General features: G+C 48.7%; 1 protein-coding gene across 3 annotated transcripts in view; it reads right to left on the reverse strand.

Moving 5' to 3' along the window:
- The window catches only part of LOC141050268 (sulfotransferase 2B1-like), a 294,093-nt gene that overhangs the window by 55,768 nt on the left and 211,598 nt on the right, over positions 1-26,727 (reverse strand). For all 3 annotated transcript variants that reach the window (XM_073547154.1, XM_073547156.1, XM_073547155.1), the window contains one exon: positions 6,011-6,137. In XM_073547154.1, coding sequence (XP_073403255.1) covers positions 6,011-6,137 — 127 coding nt within the window. The remainder of the gene's footprint in view (positions 1-6,010; positions 6,138-26,727) is intronic.

The raw sequence follows: 26,727 nt of genomic DNA on the forward strand, positions 1-26,727 counted from the left end.
GGTGTCTTTGGTATAGTAAACTACTAGATTTGTCATTGGGTTGCTGATTTTTCATGTCTTTGGTGGATAATTGGTGATCCTATAAAATTATTAAGGTCAGTGTACTACACTGCACCAACTACATTTAGTGCTAAATAAATGACAATACTAATTCTTCGTCCTTCTGAATGATCAAGGGTTTACTACCAGGTCATCAATGTATGTAGAATTGCTAATCTGTGTGTTTCTAATATTAAAATCACCTTTTTTTGTTAGAGCCATCCTACCTTTGCTGTTTTATGCATCAGCCTGAGGTAAGCAGGTTAAATATGGGCCACCACTACTCAGGGCCACTGCTGTGTGCTTGCTCCCAGGCAAAAAATTGCTAGTCAGTTCCTGAGTATAGACATAAATGAACTCAAGTCGTAATCATGTCCACTTTCCATAACATTTCGACTATGCTTTCTGTACCTATTTGTCTTAGTAGAGAAGGTAAAGATGTCTCGATATTTAGGCAGAGATGACCGCCAGTACAGAGTAACTTCAAGAAACAGGTGATCAACAGTTCTCTCTCCTAAATAGTAAGATATGGATAGGCAGACACATGCAGACTCTTATCTGTGTGTATGACGCTGCTCAGTGGCGTAACTATCGGGGTAGCAGCCGAAGCGGTTGCTTTGGGGCCCGGCCCATATAGGGGCCCGGGTCCCCGGCTCCGATCGGCGCTACCCGGTAGTGCAATTTAATAAAGTACATCAGGGGTCCCCAACCACCGGTCTGCGGCCCAGCACCGGGCCGTTGCAGTTCTCTTGCCGTTCTGCAGATACAAGGGGAGCCAGCGGCTGTGTAGCAGCTGATACCCTGCAAGCGGTCTCTTTCGGCACGGCAGCTTCAGCCAGCGCTGAGCGCTCAACTGTACCGTTCATTTAAGGTCATGAATATGGACGCCACTCCTCTCCCATAGGCGTGGCGTCCATATTCATGAACCTTAATGAGCGGTAGCACGTGACCGCTCCGCACAGGAAGAAGCTGTAGCGCCACGAGATGCAGGGAGGGAAGTTCAGCGACGTGAGGGTGAGTATGATGGGGGAGGATGGGGGAGCCCAGTCATACATACACGGGTGGGAGCGGAGTCATATATACAATGGAGGGAGAGTGGGAGCGGAGCCATATATACAAGGGAGGGAGAGGGAGCTGAGCCATATATACAAGGGAGGGAGGTTGGAAGCGGAGCCATATATACAAGTGAGGGAGAGTGGGAGTGGAGCCATATATACAAGGGAGGGAGAGTGGGAGCAGAGCCATATATACAAGGGAGTGAGAGTGGGAGCGGAGCCATATAGAGAGTGGGAGCAGAGCCATATATACAAGGGAGGGAGAGTGGGAGTGGAGCCATATATACAAGGGTGAGAAGGTGGGAGTGGAGCCATAAATACAAGGGAGGGAGAGTGGGAGCAGAGCCATATATACAAGGGTGAGAGGGTGGGAGCGGAGCCATACATACAAGGGTGAGAGGGTGGGAGCGGAGCCATATATACAAGGGAGGGAGGGTGGGAGCGGAGCCATATATACAAGGGAGGGAGAGTGGGAGCGGAGCCATATATACAAGGGAGGGAGAGGGAGCTGAGCCATATATACAAGGGAGGGAGGTTGGAAGCGGAGCCATATATACAAGTGAGGGAGAGTGGGAGTGGAGCCATATATACAAGGGAGGGAGAGTGGGAGCAGAGCCATATATACAAGGGAGTGAGAGTGGGAGCGGAGCCATATAGAGAGTGGGAGCAGAGCCATATATACAAGGGAGGGAGGGTGGGAGTGGAGCCATATATACAAGGGTGAGAAGGTGGGAGTGGAGCCATAAATACAAGGGAGGGAGAGTGGGAGCAGAGCCATATATACAAGGGTGAGAGGGTGGGAGCGGAGCCATACATACAAGGGTGAGAGGGTGGGAGCGGAGCCATACATACAAGGGTGAGAGGGTGGGAGCGGAGCCATATATACAAGGGAGGGAGGGTGGGAGCGGAGCCATATATACAAGGGAGGGGAGAGTGGGAGTGGAGCCATATATACAAGGGAGGGAGAGTGGGAGTGGAGCCATAAATACAAGGGAGGGAGAGTGGGAGCAGAGCTATATATACAAGGGAGGGAGAGTGGGAGCAGAGCCATATATACAAGGGAGTGAGAGTGGGAGCGGAGCCATATATACAAGGGAGAGAGAGTGGGAGCAGAGCCATATATACAAGGGAGGGAGAGTGGGAGTGGAGCCATATATACAAGGGAGGGAGGGTGGGAGTGGAGCCATATATACAAGGGTGAGAGGGTGGGAGTGGAGCCATAAATACAAGGGAGGGAGAGTGGGAGCAGAGCCATATATACAAGGGAGGGAGAGTGGGAGCCGAGCCATATACACAAGGGAGGGAGGGTGGGAGCGGAGCCATATATACAAGGGTGAGAGGGTGGGAACGGAGCCAAATATACAAGGGAGGGAGGGTGGGAGCGGAGCCATGCATACAGGATGGGAGGGTGGGAGCAGAGCCATGTATACAGGATTGGACAGGGGAGCCATGTATACAGGATGGGAGAGTGGGAGCGGAGCCATGTATACAGGTTGGGAGAGTGGGAGCGGAGCCATGTATGCAGGATTGGACAGGGGAGCCATGTATACAGGATGGGAGAGTGGGAGAGGAGCCATGTATACAGGATGGGAGGGTGGGAGTGGAGCCATATATACAAGGATGGGAGCATGTGAGCAGAGCCATGTATACAAGGATGAGACAGGGGAGCCATGCATACAACAGGGGGAGCCACACAGAGCTGGACAGGACGGGGGGAACCACACATACATTTTCTGATGATGAGAAAATATCCAATCATCATTAGCAGTGACGGTCATCAGTAGAAGTAGCCCAGTGCTCCCACTGAAACAGAGAAACAAGCCAGATGCTCCCACTCATTCAAAACCTAAGGTGAGTTGAGTCACATTATAAATGTTATAATTAAATGATAAGTATGCACTGGTAAACTACAACTGCTCCATAGCCCTGCCCGCTTATGACCAAAGCCCCGCCCCTGCCACACCTACATCCCCACCCTGCCGGGCCATGGAAGAATGGTCTTGCTTGAAACCGGTCCCTGGTGCAAAAAAGGTTGGGGACCACTGAAGTACATTACTGCGCGCTCCGGCGGGTGCTGTGGGTGGCCAACGCTGTCTTGGGGGCCCGCCAGCCCGGTGCGTGTAGTGTAGGCGATCCTACAAAAAATGTACACTATGATTTCACAGCACTGGTTTATCAATGCTTTACTAATTTGATTGTAATGACTGAGTTACAGGATTAGGAATAATTGTGTTACTTTTATTTCTAATTCTGTTACTTAATGTGACTCTAGTATGCATTATCGGTAAGAGGGTGTGTCTTGAAGGGGGTGCGTCTTGAAGGGGGTGTGTCTTGTAGGGTGTGTGTCTTTGAAGGGGTGTGTCTTTGAGGGGGCCCCGTTTAAAAGTTTGCTATGGGGCCCAATCAGTTCTAGTTACGCCCCTGACGCTGCTGCTCTACTTTATCTTGTCTCCATTAGTATAAGGCTATGCACACACATTGCTTTTGTGCTACTTTTTTTGTACAGCAAACCATGATCTCTTGACAGTAAAAAAAAATGTCAGACGAAGAGCATGTTTTTAGCCTTTTTGCTGCTTTTGTTGCTGTGTTTTTTCTGAGTTTTTCAGGATTCCTAAGTTCAGCTTTCCTTCATACAAGCATGAGTAATACAAAACATTAGGAGACCAATGTAAGACATATGTAAAGTCATAAAACATTTTTTTGAAAAAATGGGCAAATTGCTCACATTTTTTAGTGGAAAAGGTTTTTTAATTAAAAAAAATGCATGAAAACATATACAATAGCAAAGGTAGAAACAGCAGGGGAGTTGAATTGGTCAGGCTTATTTTAACTAACACATTGGCAATTTAATGAGTCAGATTGGACATTGTTTACTTTTTCACATTGGTCAGGGCCATTGAGCTGGTCAGATATTGTTCAATTTCACACATTGGTTAGGTATTGTTTAGCTTTGCACATTGATTGGTCAATGAGTTGCTCAGGCATTGTTTGCATTAACATGTATCACAAATTTAATTAAATTGTACTAATACTATGTCACGCCGCCTGTCATGCCAATTTCACCTGGGGCGGGACCTCGGGCCCGACATCACCACTTCTGGTGCCGCAGGTGCTCTGGGGGTCCCGTCGGTTGCACACACGCACCTATTGTACCTAGTCCCATGGCTGCGCAGTGTTCTTGGTGCAAACGCACACTCTTCTCAGCTCTGTTTCCAGTCTTGTCCTCTCTATGGTCCTGGAGAACCTGACCTGGACGTCCAAGTGCTCATGTGCAATATCAGGTTCACTCTTCCTATGAGAGGTGCCTGATTATTGTTGTGATTCCAGGCTTGGTCTGTTTTGTCCTTGCTTGGCTGCGCACTGTATTCGGGTCCTCTGCCTTGTGCTCCATAGCTGTTCTCTGCCTTGTGCTATGTGCCTGTACTCTGCCTTGTGCTTTGTTCCTGTACTCTGCCTTGCCGTGCTTCCTGAACTCTGCAACGGAATACGTGGATTTCGTCTGCGCTGCCCAAATGATGAAATTCCAGAAGGTTAATAAAGTTTGACAGTGGTTTATTCTACGCGTTTCAAGGTTTTTTGCAACCTCTTCTTCAGGAAATACAACATGTGGTATATCCTGAAGAAGAGGTTGCACAATACCTTGAAACGCGTAGAATAAACCACTGTCAAACTTTATTAACTTTCTGGAATTTCATCATTTGGGCAGCGGGGATGAAATCCACGTATTCCGTTGCAGAGTTCTGTTTCATATAGTCGGTGACCGACTTGTGGATCTGCAGCAGCCCTTATCTATACATGCATTGAATACCTACTACCAGGTGAGCAGTTTTTTGTCAAACCGCTTACTGTATTTGTGGGATAAGACCCTATATTGCGCTTGTGTCTCCCTCTTTCCTCATAATACTACTTGCCGTGCTTCCTAGCACCTGCTCCGTACCTACACTCTGCTCTGTGCTCTGTCGTGCTCCTTAGCACACGCTCAGTCCCTGTCTTGTGTCCTGTCGTGCTTCTTGGCGCACCTTCTGCCTTGCTCTGCACTCTGGTGTGCTTACCAGCACGCACTCTGTCTAACCTTGTACTTTAGCGTGCTTCCTTGCACGCACCCTGCTTTGCCCGCGCTGGGGCGTGCTTGTCAGTGCGCGCCATACGTGCTCCCGTGTATTTGCCTTTCACTATCCAGTATCTAGAGAACTCCCGTGTACACACCTTGAATTGTCCTGAACTCTCCGTACTCCCGTACACTTGCCCTGTATTGTTCTGTACCCTGCGTACTCCTGTGTCCATGCTTTGCACACTCCTGTTTTCTGCACACTCCTAGTTGCATCCAACAGATGCACTCATTCGTGTCTCCCTGAGCCGGCCACCTGGTTCCAGCAGTCATGGTGCCTTACCCCCTTGGGCCTGCCCCTGACACTCCCTGTATAAGGGGTGGTCCTCACTAGGTCAGCTCACCCTAGATAGGTTGGTGCCACGACGCAGAGGGTCCATTCCAGGAACCGTCACATACTACCTGCCAGGCTCAGATGAAGACACCAAGACATTTTGATTTAAACTTGGGAAAAATCACAAAAATAAATGAGTTTTACATACTGCTATACCTTCACTAAAACTGCTGCAAAAAGCTAAAAACAACGCTGTTTGCTGCATTTTATCTGATTTTTGGCACTCACTCATTGATTTCTATGGGTGAAAAAATGCTGCAAAAACACTGAAAGAATTCACATGCTGAAGTTTTCAAAACAGCAGCAGTTATCCAATTCAGTCAGGAAACTAAAAAAAAGTGTGTGCATGAGATTTCTGAATAAAAAATCCAGCAAAATAACTCAGCAAAAATGCAACATGTGAACATAGCCTAATAAATATCTTTCAAATAATGTATTTTTCTAATTACATATTCCTTTAAGTAAATATATTACCATTTCCCTGTAAGAAGTCATTTATGAAATCCTCAAAATCTTCCAATGCTCCACAGACTTTAAAAATCTTGCTGTAATAGAAATGGGACACAATAATATCTCTCGGATTTCTTATTGTGTAGATAATCTGAAAAAAAATAGAAACGGAGGATAAGAATCTGCGCTTCTTACTACAAAGCAACATGTTCGTTTATATATATGTAACTATATATACAGTATATATGTATCAATGTAAAGGCATGTTAAGACATACAGCAGGAAAAAAAAGTATTTAGTCAGCCACCAATTATGCAAGTTCTCCCACTTAAAAAGATGAGAGCGGCCTGTAATTGACATCATAGGTAGACCACAGCTACAAGAGACAAAATGATAAAACAAATCCAGAAAATCTCCTTGTCTGATTTGGCAAGATTTATTTTGCAATTTATGCTGGAAAATACGTATTTGGTCACCTAAAAACATGCAAAAATTCTGGCTCTCACAGACCTGTAACTTCTTCTTTAAGAGGCTCCTCTGTCCTTCATTCTTTACATGTAGTAATGGCACCTGTCTGAACTTGTTATCAGTATAAAAGACACCTGTCCACAACCTCAAACAGTCACACTCCAAACTCCACTATGGTGAGGACCATAGAGTTGTCTAAGGACACCTGAAACAAAATTGTAGCCCTGCACCAGGCTGGGAAGACTGAATCTGCAATAGCCAACCAGCTTGGTGTGATGAAATCAACTGTGCGAGCAATAATAAGAAAATGGAAGACATACAAGACCACTGATATTTTCCCTCGATCTGGGGCTCGATGCAAGATCTCACCCCATGGGGTCAAATTTATCACAATAATGGTGAGCAAAAATCCCAGAACCACGTAGGGGTCCTAGTGAATGACCTGCATAGAGCTGGGACCACCATAACAAAGCTACCATAAGTAACACACTACACCACCAGGGACTCAGATCCTGCAGTGCCAGACGTGTCCTCCTGCTTAAGCCAGTAGATGTCTAAGCCTGTATGAAATTTGATAGAGAGCATTTGGATTATCCAGAAGAGTATTTGTAGATTGTCATATGGTCTGATGAAACCAAAGTAGAACTGTTGGGTAGAAAGAAAAAACTTGCCATGTTTGGAGGAGACAGAATATTAAATTGCATCCAAAGAACACCATTCCTACTGTAAAGCATGGGGGTGGCAAAATCATGCTTTGGGGCTGTTTATCTGCATAGGGAGGGACCAGGAGGACTGATCCATGTACATGAAAGAATGAATGGGGCCATGTATCGTGAGATTTTGAGCGCAAACCTCCTTCCATCAGCAAGGGCATTGAAGATGAAATATGGATGGGTCTGTCAGCATGATAATAATCCCAGGCACATCACCAGGGAAAAAAAGGAGTGGTTTTGTAAGAAGCAAATGAAGGCCCTGTAGTGGCCTAGCCAGTCTCCAGATCTCAACCCCATAGAAAACCTTTGGAGGGATTTGAAAGTCTGTTTTGCCCAGTGACAGGCCCAAAACATCACTGTTCTAGAGGAGATCAGCATGGAGGAATGGGCCAACATACCACCAACAGTGTGTGCCAACCATGTGAAGACTTACAGAAAATGTTTGACCTCTGTCATTGCCAACAAAGGATATATAACAAAATATTGAGATGAACTTTTGTTAATGACCAAATACTTATTTTCCACCATAATTTGCTAAATAAATCTTACCAAATCAGACAAGGAGATTTTCTGGACTTGTTTTCTCATTTTTTCTCTCATAGTTGTGGTCTTCCTATGATGTCAATTACAGGCCTCTCGTCTTTTTAAGTGGGAGAACTTGCACAATTGGTGGCTGACTAAGTACTTTTATCCCCACTGTACACTTATTATATGTTGTATTTTCCATAAAATACTGTATTTTTCAGATGATTAGTTGCGTCATGGGAAACATGTAGGTTTTAGTGGAGGAGATAAAAAATTTTGAGGACTCACCTATACAAATGGTAGATGGCATTTATATACATATATATGTATATATAGATATATTTTAACTAAGGGTTTTTTTAAAAGAATTTAATATAGTTTTTATCTATACAACAGTTTTCTATCACACTTGTATTACTCTATATTATCTAATCTGAGTTCCTTATACTTTTATCCTCATAGAACATGTCTCTTTCCTTCATTATTGAGTGACCAACAGATTCTTATAACGCTATACCCATTTTTATTTTCATCCTCACAAATTATAGTGTTCTATTAAAACAAACAAATGTTGTTTTTAGGCAGTTTTAATTCATTTATGCAATGACATTGGATGCAGCGTTATAGGTTACCGTATACTCATTGTAATTTATTCATTTAAGCAGGTTCTTCTATTTCATTTGTTCAAGTTCATTCCAGCTCCCTTTATATGGCACTTTATTTTGGATGACTTACCGTATTTTTCGGATTATAAGTTCGGATGACTTACCGTATTTTTCGGATTATAAGACACACTTTTGTTCCCTCAAATTTTGGGGAAAAGTGAGGGGTGCATCTTATAATCCGAATGGGTGCTATAGAGGTGGTTCTGGAGTGGTGTCAGGGGGCTGGGGTGGGCTGGCTGCAGGCTGCAGAGACAGCAGGAGATCCTGTGCTCCTGCTCATTAAGCTCATGTAATATTCACTGCACCCGCTGTCCATCACCTCCGTGCTGAAGCCGCACCGAGTTGGTGGACAGGGGAGCAGTGCATATTGCATGTGTCTGTACTCTCCCCCCCTGCCCCGTCACTATAGTCACCTGATGATGGCTCCATGCTCCCAGCTCCCCTCTGGCTCTTCCAGTGTCTGTGCCAATGGGACCTGCGGTCACGGGACTCCCAGTGTGCAGCACTGTGGACATGTGATGGAAGGTCCTGCAGTTACAATGAAATGCCCATATGAACAGCTCCTGGATGTCATCATAGACACAGAAAGAGCCGTGGGGGAGCTGGAAGCACGGAGCCATCATCGGAAGGTGAGTTGACTGTTTGTTATTTTACCATGTGAGTGCCAGCAGCACAGGGGGGCATATCCAGGATGGGATGGGGGGGCCATGTGCATGCCAGCAGCACAGGGGGGGCATATCCAGGATGGGATGGGGGGCCTTGTGCGTGCCAGCAGCACAGGGGGGAATATCTGGGATGGGGGGCCATGTGCGTGCCAGCAGCCCAGTGGGGCATATCTAGGATGGGATGGGGGGGTCATGTGCATGTCAGCAGCACAGGGTGGCATATCCAGGATGTGATGAGGGGGCCATGTGCATGCCAGCAGCACAGGGGGGCATATCCAGGATGTGATGTGGGGCCATATGTGTGCCAGCAGCACAGGAGGGCATATCCAGGATGTGATGTGGGGCAATGTGCGTGCCAGGAGCACAGGGGGGCATATCCAGGATGTGATGTGGGGGCCATGTGCGTGCCAGCAGCACAGGGGGGCATATCCAGGATGGGATGGGGGTCATGTGCATGCCAGTAGCACAGGGGGGCATATCCAGGATGGGATGGGTGGGGTATGCGCATGCCAGCAGCACAGGGGGCATATCCAGGATGGGATGGGGGACATGTGCATGCCAGCAGCACAGGGGGCATATCCAGGATGGGATGGGGGGACATGTGCATGCCAGCAGCACAGTGGGGCAATGTGCCAGCAGCAGAGGGGGGCAATGTACCAATGTAGCAGCACAAGGGGGCAATGTGCCAGTGTGCCAGCAGCACAGGGGGGCCATGTGACAGCACAAGGGGCAATGTGCCAGGATGGGGGTTTATTAGATACCAGGATGAAGAACATATATATGATTTGTAAGACGGACACTGGCATTATAAGACAGACCCCCATTCAACATAATAAAAATTCTCTTTATCTTCAACAAATTTGGGGGTGCGCCTTATAATCAGGTGCATCTTATAAAGCAAAAAATACGGTATACACCATTATGATCACATACATCAGGATAGCATTAGTAGGTAGGGGTAGAAGATACTGCTACGGCTATATAAGAATGGGCCAGGGGCAGTATCCGTAACCCTGATGAAGAAGGACCGCGTGCTTCGAAAGGTGTTGTGTTATGAATGAGTCACCGTAGGAGGCAAAAACAGAAATACTAGCTAAGTCCAGAAAGCCAGAGAAGTTGGCAGCTATCGGATTGCAGACCCCTGAACCTATCAACAACAACTAGCAGTAGCTGTGGGGGGTTCCTACCGTGCCCTAAACCCCTCGATCACAGCCGGAGAACTAAATAGCCTAAAGACAGAAAGGGAAATCTAAACTGCCCCAGAGCAGACCCCAAAGCAATAGGCAGCCCCCAACATATAATGACGGTGAAGCAAGATGAAAAAACACTCACACAGATAGAAAGGTAGGCTGAGCAAATGATGGGGCCAAAGCAACTAAATAGGACAGGATAGAAAAGCTGCTGTCTGCAATCTGCCAAAACCCTATCAAAACAAGAGCCAACAGACTGATAGGGAAAAAATCCCTGAAGACGCTAGGCTTCAAAAAGACTATATCAGTACTCAGGTATTTTCTGAAGACAGAGCAAAAAGGAAATCAGCTCACCCCAGCAGGGAATGGCAGAAATCCAGAAAAACAAGGCAAAACAAAACCAAAACACAAATGCAAAAAGCAGAGCAGAAAACAGCTTTTGAGGAGCAGGAATCAGACTGGTCACCTATAATCCCTCAGGGAAATCACCAGCAAGGCAGAAGGGCGTCGGCTGCCTTATATCCAGTCAGCAATTCCAGTCACCAAGTCATCATCATCCAGCTCAGGTGCTTGGTAATCAGCCTCACTACCTTCCTTCACCAGAAGAGGGAGTTCATCAGACCTCAATGGTGAAGGGGAAAATGAACTCACAACAGTGTTGGTGGGATCTGACCCCTCCGCGCACCCATCACTGTTAGTCACGTGACGTCACGCTTTTCCGGCAATCTCATTTTCACTACGGCGGTGCTTCTGTCCAGAGCCCGCCGCTAGCTTCTATCCAGGTACACCCTTGCCTCAGTCCCTGTGCATCTGTGCCAGCTGCTATCGTGGGAGGATGCACCCTACACCCTGGCCTCTCTGCACACCAGTGACACGCCCGGACAGCAGAAGTACTGTACGTAGAGTTGAGCGAAACGGGTTGGTCAATTTCAAAAGTCCCGACTATCGCAAAAGTCGGGTTTCATGAAACGAAACCCGACCATAGCGTGAGGTCAGCCATGAGGTGGGCGACCATGGCGCCAGTCGCGTTTCAAATGATGCTTCAGCGCCCTTTTTCAGCCAATGATGGAGGACGCATACTGTGGGCAATGCGATGACATAGGCAGCGGTCACCACCATCTTTGAGAAGGGAATGCAAGTGATTGGCTTGCTTTGCGTGGCATCACAGGGGCTATAAAAGGGCATGCACGCTGACCGCCATCTTACTTCTGCTGATCTCAGAATAGGGAGAGCTACTGCTGCTGATTATTCTGTAGGGAGAGCGTTAGACAGGGAAGAAGATACAAAAAACTGCTTCTGCTGCTAGCGATTTTGCCTGTACAACACACCAGTTAGTGTGCAGTGCAAGGGGAGGCTATATTTTGGTGCATCAGCTCTGTTGGTTATTAGGATGCCTTATAAGCCTCCCTGATAGCTGCGTTGCTGTTTTCACACTGCTGTGCAAACTGCTTTTTTAAAAGCAAAAATACTTTTCATCCTCTTTGTTGCCCAGTTACCAAGCGTTCATTTTTCCACACTTTTGTGTGCAGCAGTCCTGCTTATTAGGCTGCCTGCTGCCATACTTGGGACTGAGAGCATCATTGTCAGCTTGCTAAAATCTCTAGGGAGATTCAAATTCTCCCCAGTCCTATATAGACATTTTATACACCATCCAATTTCAGCCTGTTATATTGAGGTGTAATCTACACTGGGCCTGAGATATTAGTTCAGCGTCCTCAAGTCTGTAGGGAGATTCAAATTCTCCCCAGTCCTATATAGACATTTTATACACCATCTAATTTCAGCCTGTTATATTGAGGTGGAATCTACACTGGGCCTGAGATAATAGTTCAGTGTCCTCAAGGCCTTAGAAACGCATTGGCTTCTAGTTTGGCCTACACGCGCTCCCGTCCCTTCCCTCCCGGTGACGTCACCTGGCTTCCCCCTCCTCGCTTCAGCCGCTGCACACCGGCGGCGCCTCTCAGCCGGAGTGCGCCGCCACTGTTAATCCACCCAGCGGCTGTCAGCATCAGAGATGCTTCTGCACCAACATTCACAGGAGGGACGCCTTCTTGGTGCTGCGTCACTGTTTTCACCACCGCTGCACAGCCACCTCCTCACGTGGCAATCGATGGATCTGTTTCCTGCCCCGCAACCAACATGAAGTAAGTGGTACTTGGTTCCTTAACACTTTGTTCACTCAGGGGATTTTTGTATATCATCATTACTGGATACAGTTAGCCAGCGCAGGTATTCATTTTATCTGTCATTTTTTCCCTCTTCTGGGTGTGCACAGACCCAACACGCATACCAGCAGCGGTTACCTTGCAAATATCCTTTCTTTTATATTAAGAAGTGCCAGTACATTTTTGTCATCTCATACAAATTGTGAATTACCCAGTCCAAGAAGAATCTGACATGGAGTGCACTGATGCACAGCCACTGCTAAAGTTATCTGCTGGTACATTCACTCAGAGCACTACATTGTCCTCGCAGTATACTGAGCCAGAATCTGACCCTGATGAAACTCAGGTGCCGCTTCCCGCATACTATACCACCTTACGTGGTGACACAGAGGAAGGTGCACATGACATTGAAGAGTAGGTGATGGATGACCCACTTGTTGACCAAGACTGGCATCCATTGGGGGAAGAGGATGCCGCTGTCAATAGCTCAGAAGAGGAGGAGCATCCGCAGCAGGCATTGACATCACAACAGCTGTTATCTGGCAGGCCCGGTTCAGTCCAAAAACGGGTTACAAAAACCAAAAGAGTTGCAGGACAGCTAGGCCAGACGGTCAAATTAGCACAGCGTGCAAGGCCTCAAAATGTCTTCCATAGTAGGAAGAGTGCAGTGTGGCACTTTTTTTAACAAAATCTTAATGATCAGGCAAAGGTTAAATGTAAGAAGTGCACAAAGACCTTTAGCCGAGGGAAAAATCTGAGAAATTTTAATACCAGATGCATGCTTAGACATTTAACCACCATGCACTTGCAAGCATGGACGGACTACCAAACCTCACGTACCACATGTGCAACTGCTCCCAATGAAGGTAGTCAGCAATGCTACATCGTTTCCGCCACTGTAAGTCCACCGGTTAGCACACCAAAAGCAGCAAATGTTGAGGTGTCATCGCAAGGCCAAAGCAGTCAGGGAATCACAATGTTATTGCTACGAAAGACTGAATCTAGGCCATCAGAAAGAACACCAACACCATCACCATCATCAACCCTCTCTCAGTCCGCCATGTCCACCGCTAGTTCCACCATATGCAACTCTCAAGTCCAGCTCACCCTAACAGAGACTATGAGTAGGACAAGAAAGTACTCATCCTCTCATCCGTGTACACTGGGTTTGAACGCCCACATTGCCAAACTAATCTCGTTAGAGAAGATGCCCTACCGGTATCGGAATTTAAAAAAGGCCTTTATTTCCTTGTTGGCTAATTCTACATAATTGAAAACAAATAAGAATCATGTAGAATGTATTGTGGGAGATGGAAGAGACATTAAAAGCATAGTGGTTTATTCAAATCACATGGCATAGCATTAATTCCAATTTTTTTTTTCAAGACGTTCGGAGTTAAAAAGATATTGACTATGTTAACTTTTTTAAATTTAGTCAGATATTTATGTTTCGCAACTTCCATGCTCTTCACCTTCTTTTGTACTTCTCCCACACTTTCTCCTTCATGATCCGCAGCAGTAGCATTTTTTTCATCAACTTTTTCTTCACCTTATTCATCTTCTTCTTCTTCACCTTCTTCCCATTATTTTTTTTTTTCCATTCTTCATATTCTTTTTATTCAGCTATTATTAATTTTCATATGCTATTTCTTCATCTTCTTCCTATTCTTCTTTTTCTTCATTTTCTTATGGTGACAGGCATTCCTGTAGTACTTATCTATAAAAGTTATAAGATTACACCTTACGTTCTGCCTGTCACAAAAGATTTACAACAGGCTTTGTCCGCGTTCAGTTTGGCCTGCAGCAGCAGACATTTTCCAGGGGCACCACGAGGAGGAACGGACTCACCCCCATTTACTGCTTAGTCTTCTTCTGCTTATAATTTTGATTTCTTCTATGCTGATTTTTTGTCTTATGCTTAATGTTCTTCTGCTTTCTGTTCTTCTGCTTCTTGTTCTTCTGTCTTTTGTTCTGTATCTTGGTGGTTGTCTTCATGTTCTTTGTCCTCTTGGTCTTATTATTTAGGGTCATATTTCTGGTCTTCTTTGGTGTGGTCTCCAGGGTCGTCATCATCAGGGTCATCGTCATGGAGATCAATAAGGATTACCAAAGACAATTTCAAAAAGCTTGATCTTGGAAATGTAGCAGAAGGTACAAGAAGGCTGAGAAACTGGCGAGAACCAGCAGACAGTGCTGGCACCCGGATGGGTAGCAGAAGGAACAAGAGCCAATGGCACTACCGAGGACCAACTGACGGTGCCGGACCACGGTTACTAAGCAGAAGGTACCTGTGCTAAAAAGCACTACCAAGGACCAGCTGACGGTGCTGGACCTCGGATACCGAGATGGAGGCACCTAGGCCAAAGGCTGTGGCGAGAACCAGCAGACAGTGCTGGCACCCGGATGGGTAGCAGAAGGAACAAGAGCCAATGGCACTACCGAGGACCAACTGACGGTGCTGGACCACGGTTACTAAGCAGAAGGTACCTGTGCTAAAAAGCACTACCAAGGACCAGCTGACGGTGCTGGACCTCGGATACTGAGATGGAGGCACCTAGGCCAAAGGCTCTGGCGAGAACCAGCAGACAGTGCTGGAACCCGGGTGGGTAGCAGAAGGTACCCATTGAAAGCAAAGTAGCCAGGCCGCAAGCCGGCCGCAGTTACCGAAACCCACAGTCCTACAGGGGGTCCATGTCCCATTGGCACTACGGATCCAGCCTTCAGTGCCAGTTCCCGCAGCCCACATAGGAGTCACCTAAACTGCAGGCACCGTAGAGTCGGCTAACCCGGCCGCAAGACGTCAGGACAACGGATTGGTGGCATAGTGACCTTGACACTACCCGGAAACAGCAGGCGTGCTGGAACCAGGCTGGGCAACAGGGAGTCCCCGTGCCAAAGACACTGCCGAGAACCAGCTGATGGTGCTGGAACCCGGGTGGGTAGCAGAAGGTACCCATTGAAAGCAAAGTAGCCAGGCCGCAAGCCGGCCGCAGTTACCGAAACCCACAGTCCAAAAGGGGGTCCATGTCCCATTGGCACTACGGATCCAGCCTTCAGTGCCAGTTCTCGCAGCCCACATAGGAGTCACCTAAACTGCAGGCACCGTAGAGTCGGCTAACCCGGCCGCAAGACGACAGGACAACGGATTGGTGGCATAGTGACCTTGACACTACCCGGAAACAGCAGGCGTGCTGGAACCAGGCTGGGCAACAGGGAGTCCCCGTGCCAAAGACACTGCCGAGAACCAGCTGACGGTGCTGGAACCCAGATGGGTAGCAAAACCTACAAGAGCCAATGGCACTACCGAGGAACAGCTGACGGTGCTGGACCACGGTTACTAGGCAGGAGGTACCTGTGCTAGAAAGCACTACCAAGGACCAGCTGACGGTGCTGGACCTCGGATACCGAGATGGAGGCACCTAGGCCAAAGGCTCTGGCGAGAACCAGCAGACAGTGCTGGAACCCGGGTGGGTAGCAGAAGGTACCCATTGAAAGCAAAGTAGCCAGGCCGCAAGCCGGCCGCAGTTACCGAAACCCACAGTCCTACAGGGGGTCCATGTCCCATTGGCACTACGGATCCAGCCTTCAGTGCCAGTTCCCGCAGCCCACATAGGAGTCACCTAAACTGCAGGCACCGTAGAGTCGGCTAACCCGGCCGCAAGACGACAGGACAACGGATTGGTGGCATAGTGACCTTGACACTACCCGGAAACAGCAGGCGTGCTGGAACCAGGCTGGGCAACAGGGAGTCCCCGTGCCAAAGACACTGCCGAGCACCAACTGGCGTTGTTTTAGCCCAGGGACAATCATGGTGTAGGCCGAGGCCTACTTGGTGGTAGTTTTAGATTGTTTGTAGGCTACAACAGACTGTCAACATGCTCCAATTAGGCATCTGTCTCCACTCTGTTTCCAGGATTTCACGTGACTACCAACACCGCCAGTTTATGCGTACAGTAGCCGTCTGCCCAATCCACACGTGTTCCTGTGTTACTGGTGTTCTGTAATGTCAGCAGATCCCCTGATGTTTGTCTGCCAATGTCTCCTGCTCTGTCCACATTCCCACCACTTGCAGTGGGAAGGTGGACAGCGCTGGATACAGTGCCGGACACACATTGGGGGATCAGCTCACGTTACAGAACACCAGGAACACAGGAACAAGTGTGGAATGCGTGGACGGCAACTGTGAGCAGGAACTGGCGGTGTAGGAGGTCAGGGGAAATACTAGAGACAGAGTGGAGACAGAGGCCAAATCAGAGAATGTTTAAATCTGAAGTAGTTACAATTTGGAGGCAGCAGCAGTTTGCCCTCCACACAGCAGGGGATCAGCTGACGTTACCGAACCCCACTTTCACATGAACGAGTGTGTTTTTCTGTGTGGACAGCACTTCTGAGCACCAACTAGCGTTGTTGGAACCCAGGGACAATCATAGTGTAGGCCGAGGCCTACTAGGAGCCAGGTGTAAAGCTGAGGTATTTTGACTTTGGAGGGAGCAGGACACTTTGCCCTCCACACAGCAGGGGATCAGCTGACGTTACCGAACCCCACTTTCACATGAACGAGTGTGTTTTTCTGTGTGGACAGCACTTCCGAGCACCAACTAGCGTTGTTGGAGCCCAGGGAGAACCAGGGTGCAGGCCGAGGCCTACTTGGTGGCAGTTTTAGATTGTTTGTAGGCTACAACAGACTCTCAACGTGCTCCAATTAGGCATCTGTCTCCACTCTGTTTCCAGGATTTCACGTGACTACCAACACCGCCAGTTTATGCGTACAGTAGCCGTCTGCCCAATCCACACGTGTTCCTGTGTTACTGGTGTTCTGTAATGTCAGCAGATCCCCTGATGTTTGTCTGCCAATGTCTCCTGCTCTGTCCACATTCCCACCACTTGCAGTGGGAAGGTGGACAGCGCAGGAGACAGTGCCGGACACACATTGGGGGATCAGCTCACGTTACAAAACACCAGGAACACAGGAACAAGTGTGGAATGCGTGGACGGCAACTGTGAGCAGGAACTGGCGGTGTTGGAGGTCAGGGGAAATACTAGAGACAGAGTGGAGACAGAGGCCAAATCAGAGAATGTTTAAATCTGAAGTAGTTACAATTTGGAGGCAGCAGCAGTTTGCCCTCCACACAGCAGGGGATCAGCTGACGTTACTGAACCCCACTTTCACATGAACGAGTGTGTTTTTCTGTGTGGACAGCACTTCCGAGCACCAACTGGCGGTGTTGGAGCCCAGGGACAATCATGGTGCAGGCCGAGGCTTACTAGGAGCCAGGTGTAAAGCTGAGGTATTTTGACTTTGGAGGGAGCAGGACACTTTGCCCTCCACACAGCAGGGGATTAGCCGACGTTACCGAACCCCACTTTCACATGAACGAGTGTGTTTTTCTGTGTGGACGGCACTTCCGAGCAACAACTGACGATGTTGGAGCCCGGGGATAGTCATTTTGTAGGCTGAGGCCTACTTGGAGGCAGTTTAAGTTAAGACGTTGTTTGAATTTGGAGGCAGCAGCAGTTTGCCCTCCACACAGCAGGGGATCAGCTGACGTTACTGACCCCCACTTTCACATGAACAAGTGTCTTTTTCTGTGTGGACAGCACTTCCGAGCACCAACTAGCGTTGTTGGAGCCCAGGGAGAACCAGGGTGCAGGCCGAGGCCTACTTGGTGGCAGTTTTAGATTGTTTGTAGGCTACAACAGGCTGTCAACGTGCTCCAATTAGGCATCTGTCTCCACTCTGTTTCCAGGATTTCACGTGACTACCAACACCGCCAGTTTATGCATACAGTAGCCGTCTGCCCAATCCACACGTGTTCCTGTGTTACTGGTGTTCTGTAATGTCAGCAGATCCCCTGATGTTTGTCTGCCAATGTCTCCTGCTCTGTCCATATTCCCACCACTTGCAGTGGGAAGGTGGACAGCGCAGGAGACAGTGCCAGACACACATTGGGGGATCAGCTCACGTTACAGAACACCAGGAACACAGGAACAAGTGTGGAATGCGTGGACGGCAACTGTGAGCAGGAACTGGCGGTGTTGGAGGTCAGGGAAAATACTAGAGACAGAGTGGAGACAGAGGCCAAATCAGAGAATGTTTAAATCTGAAGTAGTTACAATTTGGAGGCAGCAGCAATTTGCCCTCCACACAGCAGGGGATCAGCTGACGTTACCGAACCCCACTTTCACATGAACGAGTGTGTTTTTCTGTGTGGACAGCACTTCCGAGCACCAACTAGCGTTGTTGGAACCCAGGGACAATCATGGTGCAGGCCGAGGCCTACTAGGAGCCAGGTGTAAAGCTGAGGTATTTTGACTTTGGAGGGAGCAGGACACTTTGCCCTCCACACAGCAGGGGATCAGCTGACGTTACCGAACCCCACTTACACATGAGCGAGTGTTTTGTCTTTGCGGACAGCACTTCTGAGCAACAACGGGCGTTGCTGTAGCCCAGGGAAAATGAGGTAGTAGGCCGAGGCCTACTTGGAGCCAGGTGTAAATCTGAGGTTGTTTGACTGTGGAGGGAGCAGGACACTTTGCCATACACACAGCAGGGGATCAGCTGACGTTACCGAACCCCACTTACACATGAGAGAGTGTTTTGTCTGTGCGGACAGCACTTCTGAGCACCAACTGGCGGTGTCGGAGCCCAGGGAAAATCAGGTAGTAGGCCGAGGCCTACTTGGTGGCAGTTTGCGATTGTTTCTAGACTACTACTAACTGTCAACGTACTCCAATTAGGCCTCTGTCTTCACTCTGTTTCGAGTATTTCCTCTGGCTTCCAACCACGCCAGTTGCTGCTCTGAAATGCCGTCTGCACAACCCACACTTGTTCCTGTGTTACTGGGGTTCTGTAACAGCAGCTTCTCCCTAGAGGTGAGTCAGGCAATGTCTCCTGCTCTGTCCACATTTCCACTACAAGTAGTGGGAATGTAGACAAAGCAGGAGACATTGCCATGCTCAACTCTGGAGATGAGCAGATGTTACAGGACCCAGGTACCACAGGAACAAGTGTGGATTGTGCAGACGGCACTTGACAGCAGAAACAGGCGGTGTTGTAGGCCGGAGGAAATACTCAAAACAGAGTGGAGACAGAGGGCAAATCAGAGAACATATTAAATCAGAGGTAGTCAGAAGTTGTAGGCAGCAGGAGAGTTTGCAGTACACACAGCAGGGGATCAGCTGACGTTACCGAACCCCACTTACACATGAGCGAGTGTTTTGTCTGTGCGGACAGCACTTCTGAGCAACAACGGGCGTTGCTGTAGCCCAGGAAATAAAGTTCAGGTCATAGAAACATGAACACAACAGGAGACCTGGATCCTGTTGCCAGCCAATTATTTATTCTGGAAGAGGACTGGCAAATTCAGGTGAGATCCAGGCCTTGTTCATTTTCACAAAAGTAAGCCGGTCAACTTTACCGGCGGATAGTCACGTGCGACGGTCTGTTACCACACCACCTGCAGCACTAAAGACACGTTCCGATAATACACTGGCAGCAGGGCAAGCCAGCACCTACAATGCATACTGGCTAAGCTCTGGCCATGTATCCAGCTTAGAGACCCAATACTAGAACGGGGAAGAGCCGTCTGGGAGAACACTAACAGGGCATGACAAGTAGTCTGTCACCATCTGACGGAAACGTTGCCTCCTGCTGACTGGAGCCGTCTGTGATGGTGTAGCCATTTGTGGCGGTCCCACAAAACTTTTCCACATTTGGGTCATACTGGCCTTGCCTTGTCCTGCGGCACTGCCTCTGCTACCTCTTTGTGCAGAGCTTCCTCCACTGCCTCTACCCACATGGCAGGTTTGAAAAGCACTACCAGCAACACTTGTGGGGGGAATGGAGAACATGATGGCCTGCACAAGTGTTTCTTGGTATTCCCGCATTTTTTGCTCCTGGTTCAACTGTGGTATGAGGCTTTGTAAGTTGTCCCGGTAGCGAGGATCTAGGAGGGTGTACACCCAATAATCAGCCGTGTGGAGAATGTTGGCGATGCGGCGGACATTTAACAAGCACTGCAGCATGAAATCAACCATGTGCTGCAGACTGCCTACTGGACCGGAAACGCTGTCCCCAGCTTGAGGCAGCATCTCTGCCTGCTCAGCATCACCCCACCCTCGCTGTACACACTGACTACTAGAGCCTGCTGCTGCTCACACAACCGCTCCAACATATGTAACGTTGAATTCCACCTGGTGGGGAGGTCACATATGATGCGATGTTCTGGCAGGCGGAATCGGCATTGCAGAGATGCAATGCGCGATCTTGCCATGCTGGAACGCCGCAAGTGAGCACAGTCTAGGCGAACCTTGTGCAGCAGTGCATCAAGATCCGGATAGTCCCTCAGAAACCTCTGCACGACCAAATTGAGCACGTGTGCCAGACATGGTATGTGAGTGAGGTTGCCTAGGCCCAGAGCTACCACTAGATTTCGGCCATTGTCACTCACTACCAAACCTGGCTGGAGATTCGCTGGCACAAACCACACATCGCTCTCCTGCTTGATGGCATTCCAGAGCTCCTGTGCTGTGTGGCTCTGATTCCCCAAAGAAATTAATTTAAGGACGGCCTGTTGACGTTTGGCCACACCTGTGCTCATATCTGGCCTAACAGGCTCACGCAGTGCTGATTCCGAGGAACTAGAGTAGGAGGAGGACTCAATATGTACAGACTGCATTCCTGCAATCCTTGGAGTTGGCAGAATACGTACAGAGCCACTCTCCAGATCTGTACCCGGCTCCACAACATTGACCCAATGGGCAGTGAGGGAAAGGTATCGTCCCTGTCCATGGCTACTGGACCACGCATCGGTGGTCAGGTGGACCTTGCTACTGACGGCATTTAGTAGCGCATTTTTAATTTTTCCCTCCACATGCTTTTGCAGGGCAGGGACAGCTTGCCTGCTGAAATAAAAGCGGCTGGGCACATTGTATTGTGGAACTGCCAATGACATAAAGTTCCGGAAGGTGTCAGTCTCCACCAGCCTGAATGACAGCATCTCAAGGGCCAGTAGTTTGGCAATGCCGGCATTCAGAGCCAGTGCTCGGGGATGGTTTGCCAAGTATGGCCGCTTTTTCTCCCATGGCTGTGCTACCGATTGCTGGTGAGTGGCCTGGGAGTGTGCTGATGACTGCGAACATGGTTCAGTGGGTGGAATTTCACTGGGTCTCTGGACAACAGTGGCAGTGGTTCTTCCATGGCGTTCCAGTGAGGAAGCCGAACCAGCTGTGTGTGAGCTGGAGGAAGAGGCCCCAACATGAGCTGAAGAGGTGGTAGGTGCTGCTGAAGGTTGGCCTACATCTTCAGTGTGTCTGTGTAACTCCACCTCGTGCTTGGTACGCACATGTTTCCACATATTTGTGGTATTGAGGTTGGTCACATTTTTCCCTCGTTTCACTTTCTGATGACACAGCTTGCATTTGACAAAGCAAATGTCATCTGCAACTGTGTCAAAAAAAGACCACGCACTGCAAGTCCTGGGAGCGCCCGTTTTGTGTTTTGGAAGAGGATTGCTCCTCACGGGTGCCAAAGTGGAGGCTACAGGCAACCAAGTCTGCCCCCGCCCTCTCCCTCCTCTTTTGGCCGTTCGGGGAATCTCTTCCTCAGAGCTGCTCCCACCACCTTCCTGTGGCTGACGCCATGATGGGTCAAGGACCTCATCATCTCCACTCCCCTCTTCAAGCACCGGCTGGTCCTGGGTTGTCTCGCCAGCACCGTACGCACCAGAAATTGGCAACTGAGTCTCATCATCATCTGATGCATACTGAGGTGTGCTGACCATAGGCACTGGCCCACCCGCCTCTTCAGATTCAGAGGGACAAAGCAGTTGCACATCACTGCATACTCCCTCTTCTTCACGCTCTAGAATGCTGCTTGGCTGGCCACCTCTTTCCAAGCCAACAAATTCTGAGAACAGAAGTAAAGATTGAGATGGCTCCTGTCCAGGGCTCTCAGACTGCCTGGGCAATTTGGCAGGTGGTGAAGAGACAGATGGTTGCTCTTCAGTGCTCTGGCCTTGGGAGGATGCGGAAGTCATTGAAGTGGATGCGTTAGCTGCCATCCATCCGACAACGGCTTCAATTTGTTCGTCACGCAGCAGTGGGGTACGGCGAGGTCCTACAAAGCTGCGCATGAAGGACTGTTGCCTGGTAAAAGTGGGGGATGCCGGGTCACTGGTGGCCGCAGCAGATACCGAATCCCCACGTCCTCTCCCTGCTGAATCCCCCCGTCCTCTCCCTGCTGAAACTCCACGGCCACGACCACGTGCCTTACTCCCTGCCTTCTTCATCTTGGTAGACTGATAAAGATAGGCAGAAAAGTAAAAAAGGGGTGGCTTAGTGTTCTTATTCCTGAACACCTGCTAACCAGTATAAGAAACACTAATTTGGCTAAGAGTGTGTGTACTACACTTTAATATGATCTAATGTGGCCTAGACAACTGTAAAGTGGAGTGTTTGAACTTTATTTCCTTTTTTTTGGGTGGGGGGAAAGGAAAGGATGTGACCAAAGTTTGAAAGCTATAGTATCACAAACTTTTTGGAGCGATTACAATGCAGGAAGCTAACCTACAATGCAATTGATGAGGCTCCAAAAAATAGGGTGATACTAGCCTGGCTGGCCCTGAAGGGCACAAGCCAGCAAAAAGGCTCCTCTATCTAATCCTATATAGTGTTTGCAACCAACCAATGACAATGGATGCGGTTGGAAGCACACTAATATAGGAGCAAAAATCTGGCTAAATTAGCTGCAAAAAAAGGACTATGTATGAGGCAGTGACGCACGCTGAGCGGACTACAGCTAGCGGTGGCTGTAGAACACACTGCAACGTGAGCTGCACTCACACACAGAGAGACCTATCAGACAGCCAAAAACAGTGCAGAGAAATGGGCTATAGCACTGAAAGGCTGCTGAAAGGCTCCTCTGTCCACTCCTTTAGTGTTTGCAACCAACGTATATGGATACGTATGGAAGCACACTATACAGGAGAAAAAAAAAGCAGCAATAAAAGCAAAATGTGTATGAGGCAGAGACACACGCTGGCCGGCCTACAAGCAGACGTGCCTGCAGGACACACTACACAGCGTGGGTCTGCACTCACACAGCCCTTGCAGACAGCTGTGAAAACAGCGCTGCTAGGGAAAAGCAAGCTACAGTGGTGGTTTATGTAGCCTGGGTTAAGCACCATATGTTTTGTGGAATCGCTATTTCTAACTGTCCCTCACAGTCTTCAACAGCAGCCTGTCCCTAACTGAATTCACAGCAGAGTGACCAGAAATGGCGGCTGCTGCGGTTTTTATAGTGCATCATGACATCATTTCAGCAGCCAATCACAGCCATGCCAGTAGTTAACATGCCTACATGCCTAACAGGATGTGCCCACACTTCTGAGGATCCCCATTGGCTGAATCAAATCGAGCGGGCTCCTAGCATTATGGGAACTTCCGATTCCGGTATTCGATATGAAAAAAGTATCGGAACTAAGTATCGGAATTCCGATACAGCTAATATCGGCCGATACCCGATACTTGCGGTATCGGAATGCTCAACACTAACGATCAGACCACAAAAAAAGATCCAATGGAACAGGTGGGAGAGGCATCTAAGAGGGATTAAATGCTTTAGGAGGGTTTTGCCACTCTGGCATTTACCTGATGGCCACGATTTATGCTCATATTTATTTCAGTTAACTCATGCTGACAGACAGACTGTCTTTGTAAGTAGCAACCCTGCACCACCTATGTGTCTCTTTGCTATTTAACTCCTTGTCTAACCCTTGCCCTATATATGTCTCGTTAGAATATGAGCACAACAAGCTATTCAAGAGTTTTATAATCCCCTGCTGAATACCTAATACAGCACGGTACGTCACACATCCCCTCTGGATGCTATTATACTCTTTACTATTCACACTATCTCTGGGACCGGTTGTATGTGGCAACTGGTGATTAGGGATGAGCTTTCCGATATTGAAATATCGGAAATCGGCCCGATATTTGCGATATCGGAATTCCGATTCCGATATTTTTTTCAAATCGGAAATGGGAAATCAGAAATCCCATAATCCTTCAGCCTCTGAGCGCTCCGTGGAGCCAATCAGGAGCTGAAGAATTGCTGACAACATTGTGTAACTCCCCTAAGCTCGGTAGGAGGCGTCCAAACTTGCTAGCTAGGGGCTGCGCTGCGATTGGCTGGCTGGATGGTGTGATCAGGCAGTATAAAAGGCTGCGCCTGCCATTTTAGCCTCACTCTACTGTGAAAGCAGATAGGGATAGGTTGCTGTTGGAGATAGGAAGAGATCTCGGATCTAATAGCGATAGGAATTGTTTTTCAGCGACTGTAGCAGCCCCTGTGTGTTACAGAAGCAGTCTTTTTCCTCACTGACCCCGCTCAGTTTAATTTTTTGTGCTGTGCAGGCTCTCAGTGAGGTGCTTAGTGAGACAGTGCAGAGCACATTCACTGCAGCTGCTGCAGCTCCTCTTGCTGCAGCACTGTGTGGTGTGTGTCTCACTGCCTTTTCTTTTCATCCCTTAAATCCCCTTCCCCTATTTTTTCTAAAAGTTAAACACTATATAGGGATTGTGCTGTGAGGGACCCAAACAACCTCTGTGGCTGGTGCCACACAGCACCTGGCCCAGTCCCGGAGAATCCTTTTTTTTTGGTACCACAGCAGTGTCATTTACTGTGCTGTGACATCCGACCGTATTGTGTACACCAATACCACAAACACACGTTACTCTGTGTGTAGGCCACACTAGATTCAAATAAAGTGTAGCAGACACACCATCATCATACAGTGCCATTAGTGTTTCTTATTCCTGTTTGTAGTCCTACAGGAATAAGCACACTAATTCCTAATAAATACTTTCTTGCCTTTCTGAATCCATCGATAGAGATGAAGAAGGCAGGGAGTAAGGGACGTCCCCGCGGTGGCCGCAGAAGAGGTGCATCAGCAGCTAGACATGGTGCACATCCAGAGCAAGCAGCAGGCCCAAGTCACTCAGCACCTACTTTCACCCGGCAGCAGTCATTTATGCGCAGCTTGTTAGGAGTGCAGGGCCATAGGCTGATAAGAGAGGATCAAGTAGAAACCATTGTTGGTTGAATGGCAGTTGAGGAATCCACCTCAATGAGCACAGCATCCTCCCAGGACCTCTCCACCACATCGGGTCTGGCCACTGAAGAGCAGCACCCATCTGCTTCTTCACCGCCCACTAAATTGCCCAAACATTCAGAGGGCCAGGAGCCAACCTTAATCCTCTTCTCAGAATCTGTTGGCTTGGAATCTGTGTGCCATCCAGACAGCACTCCTGCAGCTGAAGAAGAGGTAGTGTGCACAGATGCGCAACCACTGTGTCCGTCTGAGGAAGAAGTGGAGGGTGGGCCAGTGCCCATAATGACCAGACCCCAGTCAGCAGATGATGATGAAACTCAGCTGCCAGTTTCTGCTGAAGAAAGTGTACTGGATGACGAGGTCCTTGACCCATCATGGCATGCTGAGGGGCAGCAAGCAAGTGGGGATAGCTCAGAGGAAGAGCTTGCAGGTGTGGCGCAGCGTGGCCATCCACGTGGGAGAGGAAGAGGGAAAAATTGGTTGTCGGCTCCCTCAACTTCAGCACCCGTTAGGAGCAGGGCTCTTTTAAAGAACACAAGGGGTGTGCCCAAGAGTTGTGGTGCATGGGCCTTTTTCGACCAAGTTGCAGATGACATTACAGTAGTCAGATGCAAGCTTTGTCGACAAACTGTGCGGAGAGGGAAGAACGTCAGCAACCTTAATACCACCAATATGTTGATGCATGTCAGGAAGAGGCACCCTGTGGAGTGGCAGCATCACACCCAAGATGATTCGCCACCTGCAGCTGGTTCCCCACCTTCCACCTCTTCAGCCACAGCGGCCACTTCTTACTCCAGCTCGCAAACAGCGGCTCCCGCTTCCTCGCCTGAATGCCAGGGTGCATCTGCAGGCAGTGTTGTGCGGTGGCACACTGTCTGTACTTCGTCAGCATCAGCATCCCAATTGCTGGCATCCTCACACTCCCAATCCAGTGTGCAGCTATCTGTCACACAGGTGTGGGAGAAAAGGCGCCCGTACTCGGCAAACCACCCACGAGCACAGTGCATGAATTCTCGCATTGCCAAACTGCTTGCAGTGGAAATGCTACCATTCTGGCTCGTGAGCAAGCCAGCCTTTATCGATATGTTAGGGTTTGAAATCCCACAATACAGCATTCCCAGCTGCTTCTACTTCAGCAGGCAAGCTGTCCCCACCCTGCAACAGCATGTGGAGCGTAAAATTAAGCATGCACTACAAAATTCAGTTAGTTGCAAGGTCCACCTGACCACCGACGCGTG

Source organism: Dendrobates tinctorius, unplaced genomic scaffold (genome assembly GCF_039654945.1).
Source record: "Dendrobates tinctorius isolate UK_male_01 unplaced genomic scaffold, ASM3965494v1 ptg000151l, whole genome shotgun sequence".
NCBI classification, from domain to species: Eukaryota; Metazoa; Chordata; class Amphibia; order Anura; family Dendrobatidae; genus Dendrobates; species Dendrobates tinctorius.